The 18,978-nt window shown below is 42.7% G+C and overlaps 1 protein-coding gene and 1 pseudogene across 2 annotated transcripts; one reads left to right on the top strand and one right to left on the bottom strand.

Annotated features, from left to right (window-relative positions):
• Positions 1-1,002: 1,002 nt before the first annotated feature.
• On the bottom strand, positions 1,003-1,503 carry LOC308426938 (large ribosomal subunit protein uL11-like; annotated as a pseudogene). The gene has a single exon. The product of its transcript is annotated as a large ribosomal subunit protein uL11-like (transcript).
• An 8,202-nt stretch (positions 1,504-9,705) lies between these two features.
• Positions 9,706-16,093, top strand: CCNB1 (cyclin B1; the record flags this gene model as incomplete). The annotated part of the gene is made up of 9 exons (XM_080925164.1): positions 9,706-9,801; positions 10,232-10,402; positions 10,496-10,657; positions 12,600-12,782; positions 14,208-14,366; positions 14,589-14,825; positions 15,042-15,182; positions 15,614-15,724; positions 15,986-16,093. The coding sequence occupies exons 1-9, from the start codon at positions 9,781-9,783 to the stop codon at positions 16,091-16,093; spliced, it is 1,293 nt and encodes a 430-aa protein (XP_080781290.1). The 5' UTR covers positions 9,706-9,780.
• Positions 16,094-18,978: the final 2,885 nt, after the last annotated feature.

Below are 18,978 nucleotides of genomic sequence, written 5' to 3'. Positions count from 1 at the left end.
TTGAGACGCAGTGGTTTGTGGTATCTCTTGATAATACTATGTCTTCTGATTAAAAGCAATGAGAACATACAACAACCTTATCCAGACAGGATGACAAAGGGCACAGACTCATTAAAAATGAAGGTATGAATGACTCCTCTAGGAAAAGTTCCAGATCTGCTGAGGTTATTACCAAGACTGGGGAACGTACAGAATGGTTAGTAGGGGAAGATAGTTATGAACTTAAACAAAGGCCACATGACTAATTATAGAAATGAGGATTATAAGTCGTGTACGTGTTACTGTCTGTGCTGGCTGGTTCTGTGTCAACTTGACAGCTGGAGTTATCACAGAGAAAGGAGCCTCAGTTGGGGACATGCCTCCATGAGATCCAGCTGTAAGGCATTTTCTCAACTAGTGATCAAGTGGGGAGGGCCCAGCCCATTGTGGGCAGTGCCATCCCTGGGCTGGTAGACCTGGGTTCTATAAGGAAGCAGGCTGAGCAAGCCAGGGGAAGCAAGCCAGTAAGTAACATTCCTCCATGGCCTCTGCATCAGCTCCTGCTTCCTGACCTGCTTGGGTTGCAGTCCTGACTTCCTTTGGTGATGAACAGCAGTGTGGAATTGTAAGCTGAATAAACCCTTTCCTCCCCAACTTGCTTCTTGGTCATAATGTTTTGTGCAGAAATAGAAACCCTGACTAAGACACTGTCATATTTTGTTAAGGTTGTATTTCTAGAAATAGTTGTGATTTCTTTTCTTGACTTCAGGAAATTAAGATAATATTGATGGTTATCACACTTGAAGTTGAGACACTGAAAAAATAATGTTCCCAAGATGCAATATAACATTTTTATGTGTCTGTACTTGTACATGGGTTAGATCAATCATTTTAGGTATGATTATCACTTGGTCCAATATATAATTTTGCTTTTCCTTTTTGTTGGAATAATAACACTTAGGTCTTACCATAACATGTTTTTTATCAGATAAGTCTTTTATTGAAATATTTTCTCGTTACTTCTTAACTAGCCGGGCACTCCACTGCACCACTGTTGATGTCATCTATGACGTCATGAGGGTGGCGGCCATCCACGTGCAGCCCACAGACTGTGCAGTCCCCAGGATCTCCTTGATAGTTCCAGAAAGCTCTCTGGCCAAGAACCGGTGTCGCATCTGCCGGGCAATGTTGACAATCTTATCAAAAGTGATGTTTCTACTGTGTTTGATATTTTTCCGCTTCTTCCTGTCTCTTGGTGGCTCCTTAAGGGCTTTGATGGTCAGGGCAGAGGCAGAGGGCACCACCTCAATCTGGGCCTGTCTGTTCTGGATGGTCAGTTTCACTGTAATCCTGAGGCCTTTCCAGTCCCCGGTAGCCTTGGCAATGTCAACACCGCCTTTCTTTGGAGACAGACCCAGAGGACCAACCTTAGGGGCCAAGGCGGATGTGGCGCCGACCTTACCATCAGTGCATCTCAATCAAGTACATGACTTTGATCTCGTTGGGGTTGAACTTGGGCGGCATGGTGGAGGCGGTTGGTGTCAGATGAACCGGATTCGGGATGACCGAAGAAAGTTGCACCGTTACCTCCTCCGAGCTGAAAGCCAAAAAGGGATTTTTTTTTTAATTTGGAAATGCACCGTGACATAAGAAGATATGATTGCATGTGAAGTTGACGAGAGGTGGAATTGAGGGTGCTATCTTGATTAACTCTGTTACAGCTGGAATTAACTAAAATATAAAAATGGAGGGACGCACCTGAAAGGGTTATTTTCTTAATTTGAGGTGGGAAGATCTATATGGAATCCAGATCTTTCAGATAAGAATACACGCCTTTAATCTGGATCTTGACGGGGGAAGACACAGCTTTATTCCAGATGTTTGAGCTGAAAAGCCTCACCTCTGATCAAGGGCATGACTCATCCTTTAAGAGTGTATAATGACATGGAAGGAGGAGACTTTGGCTCTTCAGCTGCTTGCTCTTACCTTGATAGCAAGCCCATTAGTTCACTGGCATTAGAGCCAGATTCTTTGGAATTCCAGCTTATTCTAAAGATAAGGTGAGATATCTAGCCTTGTGGACTGAGCAACTACTGGATCCTTGGGATTTGCCTTCATAGCTAGTTATTGTTAAATTAGCTGGACTGTTACAGACTTGAAGTCATTCTAAACAATATACTTTATATAAATGGAAAAATCATTTTATTAGTTCATTATTCTATAGAACTCTGACTAATATCCTAGACAAATACAGAATAATTTCAGACCAGTTTGGGCCTCACAACCATCTCAGCTCAGTTACAAATTCAAAATGGCCACATTCCCTGAACCTTTTGTTCAGGTAATGCCTTGATGCTGGGCTTCTATAGCTATTGGAAAAGAAAGTCAACAGGAAAAGTGTAAAATATCTCAATTAGAACACAAATAATATAATTTTAAGAGAACACTAGATAGAGAGATTCCAGGACCTGGCACCCCCAAGTCACGTGAAGATCAAGTGACAAGAGAACCTTTTTTTTTTTTTTTTTTTTTTTTTTGGATATTCTCTATATTTACATTTAAGATATTATCCCCTTTTTCCCAATCTCATCCTCCCTCCCCCTCCCCCTGCCTTCATGAAGGTACTCCCTTTCCCAACCACCCTCTCCCACCTCAGCACACTGGCCTTCCCCTACACTGGGAAAACAAGCCTTCCCTGCACCAAAGGCCTCTCCTCCCACTGATGCCAGAGAATGCCATCCTCTGCTACATATGTACCTGGGGCCATGGATCTCTCCATTCAAACTCATTGGTTGGTGTTTTAGTTTTAGTTCCTAAAACACCAGGGAAAGGGGATAACATCTGAAATGTAAATGCAGAGAATATCCAATAAAAAAATTGTAAAAAAAAATAAATAAATAAGACTTGCCTTTGTCTGTTCATGGCAGTGAAATCTAAGACAAGAGCTGGTACCAGGAACTGGGGTATTGTTGTAATAGGCCTGGTCATGCTTTTGTTTGGAAGAATGTGGATTTAGGGACTTTGGATTTGGAAAGCAATGGACTGTCTTAAGTGTGGCTTAATGGGCTATCCTAGTAGGAATATGGAAGACTTTGTTGTTGGGAGTGATTTGAATTGTGCAGACCTGGCCTAGGTTTTCACTAGATAATTTCAATATGTTGCCTAGAGACTGTTTTTCTGGCATTTTGATGAAGAATGTGGCTACTTTTTGCCTCTGCCTGAAGAATCTGCCTGAGGCTAAGGTGAGGAGACTCAGATTAATTGCATTGACAAAAGAAGTCTAAGAAACACACATCATAGACTTGGTTCTCTGGTTAAGTCTCATGAAGAGCATTTTGAACAAGTATGGCGAACTGAGAAAGAAAAAATTAAAATATATGGTTTGAGGATTAAAGTGATGCCATGGAGTGAAACAGAACTGAATCCTGTCTTCAAGGAGATAACAAATTAAGGAAGTGGGACCTTAGGGCAATATCCTACCCAGCTAAATTTAGATCCAGGCTTTGCGGTACACACCCGGCAAGGACAAGCATATCTCTGAATTCAAGGCCAATCTAGAGCACATACTAGGTGAAGAAAATTTTAAATCCAGGCTTGGTGGATCACACTTTTAATCCCAGTACTTAGGAGACAGGCATGCAGATAGATCTGAGTTCAAAGTCAGTCTACAGAGCTAAGGGACCCTAAGGGCTTTTACAATTCCACACCCTCCTAACAGCTTCCCCCTCCTACTAAGGGTCTTATAGCTCCCCTCTTTCACTGAGGGCATTTGTGATCTAGCACTCTCCAGGAAGGAGAGCTTCAACCTTATCTGGGCAGCCCCAAGTGTAGGGGAAGAAATATGACCCAGGTGCCAAGTAGCACTTCTTCCCAGGGAGAAGTGTCTTATCTGGTTGGCCCCTGGAATGTAGGGTATAGGTCCTGTGATACAACCCACGTTGGCAGCAGCCAATCAACTTAAAAATTCAACTAAACCCACCAATGCTTGCATACCTATCACCATTGCTATAGCCCACCCATTACTAAGTTTATAAAAACTATACTGAGGGGTTGGGGTTGCCTCTCCTCTGAATATAGGCCACCCCAGTGCACTGGGTTAATAAACTTCTTGCTTTTGCATTGATCCCTGATCTCTCATCTCATTCATGGGAGCCTCAGATAAGACTCAATCTGGGTCTTACAGAACAAGTTCCAGGACATCCAAGCTTAGGCAGTGAAGGAGTTGTAAACAGAAAGCTGTTTTTTAAAAAGTAATTTAGAACCATAGGGGTTATAGACCATGTTGTGTACTAGAATTGTGATAGGGTTCAATGAGATACTACTGTGACCAGAATTATATGATTGTATATATCATGTCCTTAAAAATAGGCATTAATATTTAAATATATATTCTCATGCTACCTATTCCAAAAAAAGATCCAGACCCATATTATCATTTTATATTCATATTACCTCTTTGTATATATTGATTAAATATATTTTGTCTTTTCATATTAATATTTAAGTTTAATTTATTATGAGTAAAATAAATTTAGGCCAAGTTAACCAGTAAACTTTACTTGTAACTAATTGGCTATTATGTACATGCTATGAATAATAAACCATTATCTCCTATGTATAATCTATACATAATAAAAGGGTAGATTTTAAATAAGTAATGAATTTGTGTTTATTGCTTATCTAGGACTCTTTTTTAGTAATTTTCACTGACAAGTGAAAGTTTCACATAGAGATCTTTAGTAAACATATTTTTAATACAGTCAGAAAACATATCAGATATATCTAGAGCAAAAGAGTACTGAAGGACATTTTATCTCAGATGAAAATTAGCTACAGAAATAACTGACAGTGAGACCCAGCATAGAGTAGCATAAATATTCTTTGCTGACAACAGTCTGTCTGGCTCTTGGCAACTTATCCTTTGATTCTCTATTGGGTTCTGTGAAATATCAAAATCTTCATTTCCTCTGTTAGTACTCTAGTTTTGGAGGCATATGGCTAGAAAAACTTTTAGGTCCTTTTGAGAAGCCATTAAATATGTAAAGTGCAAGCTATCACAATAAGACAAAAAACAAGACATTAAGATATAAAATGAATACCATGTAGGCCTTATATTTCTTCTTTGTGTAATAGGGGTACTATTGACTCAGTGGGACCATCAAGAATAACATTGGCCACTATTTTATCTTGTACCATGTGGATATATTACTAAAGCTGTGGTGAATACACATGGCCCATGCTATAGTTATGATATCATTACCAAAGAAGAAAACCATGTCTCATGATTGCTTCCCAGTAAGCTGGGAGAGGAGTTTGAGCCAGAACAGTTGACTTGAACCAGCCCAAGTTCAGGAATAACAAGAAAGGGTGAGTGTATTCAGTAGTACGTCTCAGAAGCTGAAAACATTCTAGGCCTAGTTTAGATTGTACTGGAGGCTTCTAGGACTAGGCCTAGGTCAACAGATGAAGACAGTGAGCTTGGAGATGACAATTATTACATGAAGTGAATAAAAGTTGCATTTAGAAGAAAGAGGAGGAAGAATAAGAAGGAAGAAGTAGGAATTAAAAAAGAGAGAGAGGGGAGAGAGGAGGGAGAGAGAGAGGAGGGAGGTAGGGGGTTGAGAAATTATTGTTAATGCATTTCCTTTTTAAATGTGTGAATGTGTGTGGAGTATGTGGATGGATGAAACATAGAGGTCACAAGTAGGGCATTAGGTCCCCTGGAGCTGGAGTTACGGGTGGCTGTGAAGGGCTGCAGATGGATGGTGAAACCCAAAGTCAGATTCTCTGGAAAAGTAGCATATGCTCTCAACCACAGAGCCATCTCTCCAGACTCCAGCTTTTACTACTAGATCCAGTGTAGCCCCGAGCCTTTCTCAGGCTGAGCTTTTAAGCACAAAAAACTATATCCCAGGTTAACATGCTTTAGTTAATAAGAACAGTTAGCTAGAAGTGTAGCTACAGAAGCTAAAAAGCAAGGTTACTACATTTAGGTACTCTCCCAGAATTATGGACTTTGGTGGATTGGGTTTTGTTTTGGCAGGTGGTGCTGTCTACGTGCTGACATTTTATGGTCCGAATGATACTTCTATCATGAAGTCAGTTGTGCTAAGGTCTGAAGTCCTGTAACAAACTGAACTCAGGACCTCTGGAAGAACTTCAACTACTCTTACCCACTAAGTCATCTCTCCAGCCCCTATTGTTTTGAGACAGGCTCTTACTTTGTAGCCCAGATTGGCCTTTGTCTAAACCTCCAGCCTCAGCCTCCCAAGTGCTGAGATTACCACCATGCCTGGATAAATACAATTCTGGGTTTTCCTTTTGTCCTGTCTGTTGTTGCTGTGGGGACTGAGTCCAGCATCTGTGTTGTGCACACAGACACATGATGCATTCTAAGCTCCACCTTGAACTATTTGAAATCACTCATCCAGCACTCGTGAGGCTGAAGCGGGAGTTCCAAGCCACCCTGGGCTACCTAATGCCTTGTCTAAATGAATAAATCCTGTGCCACTGAGACAACTTAGCAGGTAAAAGTACTTGCTGCTAAGCCTGACAACCTGAGTTCACAGGAACCTTTCATGGCGGAAAGAGGGGACCAACTCCAGCAAATCGTCCTCTAACCTGAACACGGGCACCGAGATGTGAAACGGGGGCATATTCTCATCACTAAGCCCTGGAAATGCTAAGATGACCACATTTTTATTATCTCTTACACAACTAAGTAATCTTTGGGGCTGTGGAAAAGAAAAGGTCAAGAAAGTAAGGACATCCGGGAGTGACAGGGACCATAAAGGGTAATGAGAGAGCGATAGGATTAACATATTCTGAGGGAGGGTGAGGGGGTACTGGGGGTGGGATTAACATATCCTGTGGGGGGCCTGGGGTGGGGATACTGGGGGTGGGTGCTGCTCCCCCTCCATCCAAGGACTTTCAAAGCAGAAGCAGATAGATCTTTGTTGAATTCAGGCCAGCCTGGTATACAAAGCAAGTTATAGACTAGCCACAGCTACACAGTGAGGCCCTGTCTCCAAAAACTAGGGCAAACTATCAAACAGATATAAGCCATTTTTCAAAGACATACAGATGGTGAATGAACATATTTAAAAATGCTTAATACCATGCGGCATTAGAGAGTTGCACAGGAAAATGTGAGTTGCTTAAGGACAGGGAGAAGGGCTGTGAAGTGCTGACTTCTGGAAATGTCAGAGAGAATGCAATTGTGACTTCAAACATTCCCAGTGGTTTGCAAGGAGTCTACCAAGCTGCCAATCATTGATCAGGGAGGGCCTTATAGGACCCTACCCTTCTTGATGGACCAGTAGCTACCGATGGACTTGAGAAGGCAGTCATTTCTCCCATTGTGTACCACATAGGAGCCCACTAGGCTCCAAGAGATCATTCAAACCTGTGGTCACACAGTTAGTGCCCAATTAAACTCTGTAAGTATTTCTTCTCTTTTTCTTTTTCTTTCTTTCTTTTCTTTCTTTGTTTTTTGTTTTTTTTAAGATGGGGTCTGACGACATAGACCTGGCTGCTCTGAAATTCACTGTGTAGACCAGTCTGGCCTCAAACTCTTAAGAGAGATGCCTTCCCTGCCTCCTGAGTACTGGGATTAAAGGTGTGCACCACCACACCTGGCTTAAACTCAGTGGGTCTTTAAAGACAAAGCAAAAAAACCTGACAACCACAATAAAAAAATGTCAAGGATGTAAGGACTGAGTGGGAGAGGGGAGTGACCAAGGTGGGAGGAAGAGCAAAGAGGATGAGAGGTTATAATAATCAGAGAGCTTTATTCATCTAGGAAACTGACAAAGAACAAACAAACAAAACCCTTTTACAGTATCTGTTTTTAAAGATTTATTTACTTATTATATATAAGTACACTGTATCTGTATTCAGACACACCAGAAGAGTCAGATCTCATTACAGATGGTTGTGAGCCACCATGTGGTTGCTCTAGCCCCAACAGCAAACCCCCCCCCCCATTCCTTCTTGAAAGGTTACTTAAACTGGCTGGAGTCCCTCCTAGTAATAGGTTTTCTCTGCCAATGAAATAAGCAATTCATGCCGAATTAAGGGTAAAAATAGACTTAAGTTTATTTGGGGGCTCCTCTCTGGTGGGCTAGAGATACACCTCCATTGGGAGTGTCTGTCCACCTTGCTTGAAATTCTGGGTTCAATCCGGAGTGTGACATAAATCCAGTGTAAAGGCGTACGTATACCTGTGCTCTCAACACTGAGGAGATGGAGGAGGGAGAACAGGAGATTTAAAGTCATTCTCAGCTACACATGAAGTTCAACCTGTGATGTATTTTATAAAGTCAAGGATATGTTTTACAGAGCATGGTATGGTGTGGTGGGAGGAGGTACCTCAGTGGGCCAATGCTGAGGCATCCCACACTCACCAGGTACCAGCCATATGACAGGTCTAGTATAGTTTATTTGGGGGTATGGGAAGGAGAGTTGAGAAGGGAATAGAGACAGAGAGGGGATAAGGAAGAGGAGAGAAGAGAAGAGGCTGGCCAGGAACACGTGGAAAGGGGGAGGAAAGAAAAGAGCCAGAGAGAGGAAAGAGGACAGAGTCAGAAAGACGGGGGCGGAGACCACACAGTTCTTTATATAGCAAGCCAGGCAGAGCATAGAAGAAATGGGAACAACCTGTGCTACCGTACTGGCCAATAAATAAACCAATCCTCATTAATGTTACTAAAATTTAATGTGGAAAAGTTTTGGTCCAGTGAAGGCTTCTTTTCCCAGTGTAAGGGAACACCAAGGTGCTTAGGTGGGAGAGGGTGGTTGGGAGAGGGAGCATCTTCATGGAGGCAATAGGAGAGGGAGGGGGGAAGGGATTGTGGGAAAGGGATGATGACATGTGAGATGTAAATGCAGAGAATTTCCAATAAAAAAAATTGGGGGAAAGATAAATTAAAAAAATAATGTGGAAACGTATTTCACTGGAGTAAGAAAGCCTTAATAAGGAGTCTGAGGTAGAAGGATGGATAATTGCATTAGGGATTCTTGTTAAGTAGATTTTACAAATCTATATTCTTGGGGTAATCTTAATTAAGCTTAGAGCAAAATTAAGCATTAGGCACATTGTCTTTTATCACTGGGGCAGTTGCTATTGGGGCGATTGGTATGTTAATGTATTTGCTTATAATAACCATTTACTATGTGTATGTGTGCTATAACTTCATGCTATAAACCTCAAAGTCCATCCCAGATAGCTGTTGGAACAATCACATTAAAGACTGCTTCTGCTTCAAAGTTTTCGTGAACTCAGGATAGTATTGGCACTTCTGTAGATAAGGATGAGGAAAAATAAACAGGAGGACAGCAAAACTGTTATGCGTGCTCCTGAATCGTGGCGGCCCCACAGTCATTTCCCTAAGCTCTTAAGGAGTCGCCAGGGCTATAGCTTAGACAGCCCACAAGTGGGCAATGTGCACCAAGCCTACCTAAGGCAGGTGGCAGAAAAGCGGCGAGTGCGCAGGCGCAGAGCCTGACCTCACCAGGGGTGGGCGGTGCCGCCAGCGGCAGCCTCGCTCTGCCCCCACCCCCGCCGAACGTGGGATCGCGGGATCGCCCAGGAAACGCATTCTACGGGAACCCGCAGCGCCAATGGGAAGAGAGCGAGTGCCACGAACTGACCAATGAGAAGGGAGCGGCCCGGGGTTTAAACCCAGGCCCGGCAGACTCCTCCCGGCGTGCTGCGGAGGAACGGCTGTTAGTGTTTAGCTTTGAGCAGCCCGAGTTTGGGGTGTCTTTTCTGATCGGCGTACCCCTGCTTGAGGAGGAGCCATGGCGCTCAGGGTCACTAGGGTGAGTCGGGCCAGGCGCTGCCGTTGTCTCTGTGGGAGAAGGCCGCGGCGGCCAGGAGCGGAGGGGGATCCTGGGAGGACTCCGGCCAGAACGGGGAGCTGAGGACCCTCCGAACTTTTCTGGGCCGAAGGACTTGTGGGGAGTGTGCTTATAATGATGAAGGCCCAGAGTGAATCCTTCGCCTTCCCAGAGAGCTGTCTACAACGGAGGCTTTCGTGGTGTCCTTTCCGATTTAAACTCGCCGTTTAACTTGAGACTTAAGAGGAAGTTGGATAATAGGTGAAAGATTTGGGTAGAAACCTGCTTTTCAGGGCCGGAGGCTAAATCCTAGAGCCCTTGCTTTCCTTAGTTGCGTCCCTTGGTTTCCTTGATTAACCCGTGACTTCCTGCAGCCGCCATGGATCCTCTCTCAAGTAGTTCTTTTTTTCAGAACTCGAAAATTAACACAGAAAATAAGGCTAAGGTCAGTATGGCAGGCGCCAAGCGTGTGCCTGTGGCAATTGCTGCTGCCTCCAAACCCGGCCTGAGACCAAGAACTGCTCTTGGAGACATTGGCAATAAAGTCAGCGAACAGGTACAGGCAAGAATGCCTCTGAAAAAGGTAACTATCTTCCTGGCCTAATTAACCTGGAAAAGCCCATCTTCTAGCTGTCACCCTTGGAAAAGCACTCTGTTCCCTCCCTTTCGTCCACAGGAAGCAAAAACGTTAGGTACTGGAAAAGTTACTGCTAAAGCCCTACCAAAACCTGTGGAAAAAGTGCCTGTGTGTGAACCAGAGGTGGAACTTGCTGAGCCCGTGCCTGAGCCTGAACTTGAACCTGTTAGAGAAGAGAAGCTTTCTCCTGAACCTATCTTGGTAAACTCAGCATTTTTAAAAGTACTTCTCTCTGACTTCATTTCACTTTGGTGCACACGACAGCATTTAAAAATATTATTAAGTGGCTGGCACAAAAAGGCATTTTGTGTTAACAACTCTGGGGTATTATTAGCACTCTACTTCAGATGGTGGCAGATAAATAGGGTGGCACTTTTGTTTTGTGTAGACAGTCTCATTATGTGCTCCTGGCTGTCCTGGAGCACAGGTTTGCCTGCCCAGTGAGATCTGGGATCCAGAGGTGGGCATAGTCATCTGTTTTTTGTGTCACTACGTAGCTTACTTGTTCCTTGAACTTGAGATTACCACCTCTCCAATGCTGAGATGGTATATTCAGGCCAGATCTTTGTATTGCTCTTTTAAAAGGGTTAAAAAAAAAATCAGACAGAAATAAGATTAATTAGTGTGCTTGGTAGTACAGCCTCTAATCCCGGCATTCTGACCCAGAGTTAGGTGGGGCTCAAAGAGTTCAAGGCCGCTGTGTCTAAATAACAAGATCCAGTCCAGCCAGAGCTACATATTGTGAAAGATTTTTTTTAAATGATGATGATTTAACATTTAAGCCTAAAAATGAGGACTGTCTTGCGTATGTAACCTGTTGGATTGTGTTCAGCATATAGGAGGCCTTGGGTTCAATCCTTGAGTACTAAAATAGAATGGAAAAAAAAAGGCACACACACACACAAAATGCACCAGATTTTACTACCAGGTGTGATAGTTGGTGCATGTTTGTAATTTTCACCTTTCTGCTAAGGCAGGAGGAGTGCATGTTCAAGGCTAGCTCAGGCTCTACGTTTGTAATCAGGAACTTGTATTCACCTGAATAACGGTTAAAGTCTTGGCATTCTTTTGAATCAACTTCACATGGTGCTGATAAATAAATGGTTGTATCACTTATTTCTTTCCTTTGACTTGCTTTACATGCTAGTATTTGGAGTCCTTTTGTGTGTGGGTGGGTGTGTGGCCAGTCGTGTGCATGTAGGCCTGAAGACAGTCCTTTGGAGCTTGAGTGAGTAACAGGCATTTGTGAGCCACCTAGTGTGGATGCTAGGATCTGAATTCTGGTTGTCATGGAGTATCAAAAGCTCTTTAACTGCTGAGCCATCTCTTCACCTCTTATCCTCTTTTGTATTTTGTGAGTGAATATACAGTTAAAGAGGTCAGAAGACAACTTTTAAGTCAGTTCTTCCACCATGTTGGTCTTGGGGGTTGAACTCAGTTGGTAGGCTCGACAGCCCAGTTCTTCCTACTTTAAACTGCCTTAATCTAAATTGGGGTTTATTTTTATTTTTTTATTTGTTTATTTAATGTATATGAGTACACTATTGCTGTCTTCAGACACACCAGAAGAGGGCATCAGATCACATTACAGAAAGTTGTGAGCCGCCATGTGATTGCTGGGAATTGAACTCAGAACTTCTGGAAGAACAGTCAGTGCTCTTAACCACTGAGCCATCCATCTCTCCAGCCCTGGTTTATTCTTTTGAGACCAGATCTGCTGGCTTGCAGTTCACTTTGGAGACCAGGCTGGCTGCCTCTCAGTTGCTGGGATTAAAGGCCTGCATTAACCATTCGTGGCTGGTTGTTTTAAGATTTGTTTTTCATGAGTGGGATGTGGGTTTGTTCATGAGTGCAGGGCCCAAGGAGGCCTGAAGATGGAGGGTGTCCGATACCCTGGAGCTGAGGTTGAATCACATGGTTCCTGAATAGAAGCTAGATATCAGCTGTTGGCAAAAGCAACAAATGTTCTTTATAGCTAAAACCATCACTCCAGCACAAAAGGAATTTGGGAGAAAGAATTGGAAATGCCTCTCCTGTAGTAAAATGAGTTACATTTATTTAGAATGGTTACTGAACTGGGGATACCAATACTGACTTTCCTTCCCATAATGTAGCATGTTTCATGGAGTCTCTCTGTTTCAAGGTCGATACTCCCTCTCCAAGCCCAATGGAAACATCTGGATGTGCACCTGCAGAAGAATATCTGTGTCAGGCTTTCTCTGATGTAATTCTTGCAGTGTGTGATGTAGATGCAGATGATGGAGCTGATCCAAACCTCTGCAGTGAATATGTGAAAGATATCTATGCTTATCTCAGACAACTGGAGGTCAGTATTGTCATAAGAGCCTGCCTTTACTCACTGCAACTAGCTTTTTAAAAAACCCTTATTCTTGTTGTTTACGATCCTCCTGCATCAATATCCCTGGTTTACTTTTATGTTACACACACAGACACACCAGGTTAGCCTGGAACTCAGATTGTTCTGCCTCTTGGGTGCTGGGATTAAAGTTCTGTGACACGAACTCCACTATCAAAGATACTTTCATTAACAGCTCACTTGACAGTACTTGACAACAAATAACCCTTGAAACACTTGTTGGTTTTGAAACTCTAAGAATCACTAACCCCAGGAAGTGGACTTGCCACTTTGAATATGAAATATCTGTTGGGAGATACCTTCCTGAAATAGATAAATGTCAGATAGGAAAGTCCTAAACTTGTGTGGTTTGAGGAGGAGGTAGATGGCAGTGCCTCACACAAGGCACTTTGTGTCAATGTGCATGTGAAAGATTGGAGTTATTGGTTTCATCACCTTAGCCTACATGGAAAACTTTCTTTTAATGGAACTTGCTCTTATATCTTTTTAAATAAGACATTCTATAATTAATGAGTTTTATCAGGTTTAAACCTTCCCTGTCCCCCCAGTCCTAGGGGCAGAATACAGTACTTTGTGCACTTTGCCACTGAACTATATCCTAGCATTGTCTTGTCAGGTGTCATTGTTTTAGTTGATTCTCTCCCTCCCTCCCTCTCTCCCTCTCTCCCTCCCTCCCTCTCTCTCTCTTTCTCTCAATAGTGTTTTCAAGTGTTGTGTGTGTGGACACATGCTTTGCAGAATGGAAGCAGCACATGCCTTTAATCCCAACACTGAGGAGGCAAAGGGACACAGATCTCTTGAGTTAGAAGCCAGCTTGGTCTACAGAGTGAGTTCCAGGACAGCCAGGGCTACACAGAGAAACTTGTTTTTTGAAAAACAAAAAACAAGAGAGTTGGTTCTCATGCCTTTTTGTGGGTCCTGAGGTTGAATTTAAGTCAACAGACCTTTTCACAAAGCTGTCTTGCTGATACCCATTCTTTGTAGCTAGTTTCTGTATATTCTAGAGTAGTGTTCAATAAGATACCTGGTTTCAAACTAGCTGTCTTTTTTTTAATTATTATTCTTGTTAATGCTTGTAAAAATGTGCTGGTTTTGCATTTATAACTGGAGCAGCTTTCCAACAGATCTAAAAACTTCTTTCTGCATCACAAAAGTTTGAGTGGAAAGATCTGAAATGAAGATGGGCACAGGGTGTGCGCTGGAGTAGTTTTGGTTAACCAAATGTCACTATTAAGAAGAAGAGCGTGCTAGGACTTTCTAAACCTTGCTTTCTTACTTCTGCCCCAGAGCTGTTTCACATCAGTTAACTGGTCTTTATGACACAAATAGTATGTGGCTTGATGCTTCTGGAGTAACTGATGTTTTCTTTCGCAGGAAGAGCAGTCAGTTAGACCAAAATACCTAATGGGTCGTGAAGTCACTGGAAACATGAGAGCCATCTTAATTGACTGGCTAATACAGGTGCAGATGAAATTTAGGCTGCTGCAGGAGACCATGTACATGACTGTCTCCATTATTGATCGGTTTATGCAGGTATGTATGATTCAGTAACTGAGAGTTCTTCAGTTGTAGATCTATAAAAATCTTGGCAGGGGGTGGGGGGGGTTGGCACTGAAGGTTGGACCTAGGGGCCCATACGTGGTAGGTAGGTACCTACCTACTGCTGAGCATGAAACTGGACCCTTTCTTGGGAAGTAAGGTGTCATCAGTTGAGAACTTCTGACTACAAACTGTTCCTTGAACTTGCCATTGCAGAACAGTTGTGTGCCCAAGAAGATGCTGCAGTTGGTTGGGGTAACAGCCATGTTTATCGCAAGCAAATATGAGGAGATGTACCCTCCAGAAATAGGTGACTTTGCTTTTGTGACTAACAACACTTACACTAAGCACCAGATCAGACAGATGGAGATGAAGATTCTGAGAGTTCTGAACTTCAGTCTGGGTCGCCCTCTGCCTCTGCACTTCCTCCGTAGAGCATCTAAAATTGGAGAGGTACATATTTCTTAAATTTTTGTTTTGCCACATGAAAAATACAGCTGCTAACTTAAACATTACATACATTAGATATTTTAAAAATAAGGCTACTGACATATTATATGGTTACTTTTAAGACCTTCTGGGAACAATTGTCTTTGAGAGTTTGTAGTCACGGTCAGGGCTTTGTAAGTTATTTCTAAAGGCTTAGAGTGGTGTATGGGTTTGTTCCAGGTTGATGTTGAGCAGCATACTTTGGCCAAATACCTCATGGAGCTCTCTATGCTGGATTACGACATGGTGCATTTTGCTCCTTCTCAAATTGCAGCTGGGGCTTTTTGCTTAGCACTGAAAATTCTTGACAACGGTGAATGGGTAAGCTGTCTCGCCAAACTACCAAGCATTAGAATGAACCACTTAGTGTTAAGCTCACTCTACTGGTTTCTAATATGGAAGGAATATAAACATAAATGGTAACCCAAATGTGCTGCCATCTTAGAATGCTCTGCTTCTGTTGCTAACTTTAATCTTTAATAACAACCTTTTGAGAAAGGAAGCCTCGCCCAAGTGATCTAAGAAACTTATCCACATAAGTTTGGGAGGTGCATTTCTCATGTACCAGCTGCTATCCTAGCCATGGGATAGAGAAGATTAGAATATTGTGCTTAGATTAGAGCTCATATTCTAATATAAATGGGCAAAGGGGTATTTTAAGTTTCAGGTGTGATTACCATATGCTGTTATAAATAGCATCTAGAAAGTTTATAAAAGCCGTCAGTGTTTTAAACGTGTGTTTCTTCACTTAGACACCAACTCTACAGCACTATCTGTCCTACACTGAAGAATCTCTGCTTCCTGTTATGCAGCACCTGGCTAAGAACGTAGTCATGGTGAACCGTGGCCTTACAAAGCACATGGTGAGTCCATTGAAATTTCAAGGTTGGTGGGACCTTTAGTCCCACCACTGAAGGCAGGGAGATGCAGGCTCTGAGGTCAAAGCCAACCAGGACTTTATAGAAAGATTGTTTTTATTTTTTAAGTTAAAATATAACCTCCTTTATTGATTTTAAAGTAAACCATCATCTCTGCCTCTTCCCTCTCCTCCCTCCACACCTCCAGGCACACGCCCACTGGCATGGTCTGTTCTCTTCCTTGATTGTAGTGCTTTTCTCTTACAGACCATCAAGAACAAGTACGCAGCGTCTAAGCATGCTAAGATCAGCACTCTGGCTCAGCTGAATTGTACACTAGTTCAGAACTTGTCTAAGGCCGTGACGAAGGCATAACTCGAATGGACTATATCTGCAAATGCAGTTGGCACCATGTGCCACCTGTACGTAGGATAACGTGTTTACTTGCTCTTCAATAAAGGTTGTAACTTTTTACTTTGTGTAGCTTAACTCATTTGAATGTGGTTGCTTCTGACTTTAGGACAACAGAAGTTGTCTAAGAATTTAGAAGTGTATTAAAAACTGCTTCTTGTTTTAAGTGGATCCAGCTAATGTATATATTTGGAGTGTATATGTTTATAGGCTTTGTGTGTCCTTATCATCATGCAAAGTCTTCTGCCTAACTCTGGTTTAACAGTCATCTGTTCCATTTTCTATAGGTGATTGCCACCTTTAACCACTGTCTCATGAGTGTCAGCTTTCAGATCTGAAACCAAGTGTCTTTGTTATGTAATTATTTATTTGTTCTTAATTGGAAAATAGGATGTTCAAATTAATGGTGTCTTTTAAAATTTGCCCCCAAGTCTCAATACCAACAGTTAAAGGTGAATTCTTGTATATCCTGTACAGATGTAATCATGCATATGTTTTTATATGGGTTCATTTATCAACAATATTCCTTTCAGCATTTCTTTCAATGCCTGTATTGCATTTCCTAGTATGAATAAACTGTAAGATATTCAATCATTCCCTTAGTGATATTCAAGTGCATTCTCTCATTGCCCCTCCACACAATGCTTCTTAAATGCAGTTTAATGTCTTGCTTGGCTTCGTGCATAGTAGCTCTCGCAGGCAGGGGATGTGCTTTCAGTTCTGACAGCCAGAGTGCGGCTGGCACCATGCCAGGGGGCCACTTCTTCCTCTTGTCTTGTAACTCCAACTGGAAAAAATGCTGTCTCAATTGCTGTTTTAATTTATGCATCTGTTATCAAGGTGAATAAATGTTATTGATGGAAAGCCTTCCCAATCTCACTTGCCCTTTTGACTGTTGTCTTTGCTACACAGAAACTTTGTTGCTAATAAACAGCTTCCTATAGTTCCAGATTTTCAATCTTAAAATCAGCCAACTCAACTAAAAGTGTGCACCATGTAGTCCCAGCACAAGAGAGGCAGAGACGGGTGGACCCTGTCTCAGGAAAGGTTTTTTTTTTTTTTTTTTTTTTTCCCAAAATGCTTTTACTTTTAGGTGTACATTCATTCCTTCAGTAAAGTGTAAGTGGTTTGATGGATGATTCTTCAGATGAACAGCCATTTATCACTAAGATTAAAAAAAACTTTAAGTGTACATATCTGATAAATTGTATTCCTCTGTAACAAGGAACTTTTTAAACAGTTCTAAGAGTTTTTGTGGCCACACATGGCTTGACTATTTTCAGGTACTTGGCATCAAGTATTGGCCACATGAATTTAATGTTTAGTTGCCAGTGCAAGATTTTACAATAGCTTAGATTCTAATTCAGGCCTCACGTGCTTTTGTAACAAATACTTAGCAGCTCATGTAGAGGTTTAAAATCGTTTTTATTTAAGAGTTTGGCATAAGTTTTGATTCTATATGCCACCCACTCCTCACCCCCCCCCAAACTCTTCCCAGATCCATCCCCTTCCCTTCCAACCTAACCCTGTACCTTGGGTTCTGAGTTTAAATGACAGTACTGTTCTTAAGCATGGGGGGAAACCTGTGAAGGAACACAGCCCTTCCTCTCAGAGAGTTGCTGTTTTGTTCTGCAAGGACATAAGCCTCAAGTGGCCGTGAATCAAATATTTGTGTATACAGCATTACCTTCACCCCCACTCCACCCGACCTTCACATCAAGGCTCAGTTGTAACCTGTCAAGTCAGAGCAGACACTTTGGAGCACCTAGTTCTCAATGTGATTTCCAATCCCAACCACTTGCCCCAATCCAACAGGATCTTGACATGTTCTGTCCTGTACTTACTGTGTATGCTAGGCTGGTCTCAAACTCATTACATTCTTGCCTCAACCTCCTGATCTAGGATTGCAGACATCCTTCCCTGTTTCCGATAGAATTCTCACTGACAGCCAGATGGAGCACCAATGGGAGGAACTGAAAGGGTTTTTTATGGCTGGTGAAGACGGAAGAGCATGTGCCAGCAATGCCTCCGGGTTGAGGCATTTCTTCACTAAAGGAGCTGTAATAGGGATTAAGGGTGTAGATCATTAAGAGACTTGTTCCCTGTACATCAAGAAAGTCAATACAACACTACAAGAGTCCTGTGATTCTTAGCACTTAGGTGGAGGATTGCTAGTTCAAGATCAGCTTGGGCTGCATAAGACCCAGTCTCAAAAAATTAGAGCAGAAGCTAGAGAGATGATTGGCTGAGGACTCAGGATCGACTCCCTGCCCCCACATCAAGTGGCTTACAACGGCCGGTAACTCCAGTTCTGGAGGGAATCTGATGCCTTCTGGCCTCTGCAGCCATTGCATTAACATGGTTCACATATCCCACCCTGCAGGACAAGCCTATTCTCCAAACGCTGATCTGGAGTGTAATGAGAGGAATTAACAGCACCCAGGCAGGACGACTATTGACAACTGTTTCGGCCAGACCCTCCGCCCCCTGCGGGCCACTCTAAAGATGTAACTTTGTCCCAATTTTTCTCTGATTACCGCCCCTGGCTCGGTGCTGGGTCGATACCAAGACACTAGGCATACTAGGTAGTCGTTCTACCCCTGAGCCACATCTCCATGTATCTCTACCCAAAGGCTTCCATTCCATCACGTGTGCTGGTTAAGAGTCTTAACTAGAGGAAGCCTCGGAAAGGAACGCGGCACAGTAACCACGGCAACCCGCTGCAGGGGAAAGAAGTTTGGACTCGGGGAGGAAGGGGCGGGACTAACGGAGGGAGGTACTTCCGGGGGGTCAATTTCGTGGCGGGAAGAACTGCTAGGGTATATTTTCTGCGAGACCAAACCTGTGCG

This window comes from Micromys minutus, assembly GCF_963924665.1.
Source record: "Micromys minutus genome assembly, chromosome: 11".
Lineage (NCBI taxonomy): Eukaryota > Metazoa > Chordata > Mammalia > Rodentia > Muridae > Micromys > Micromys minutus.
This window is presented reverse-complemented; position numbering and strand designations above follow the sequence as displayed.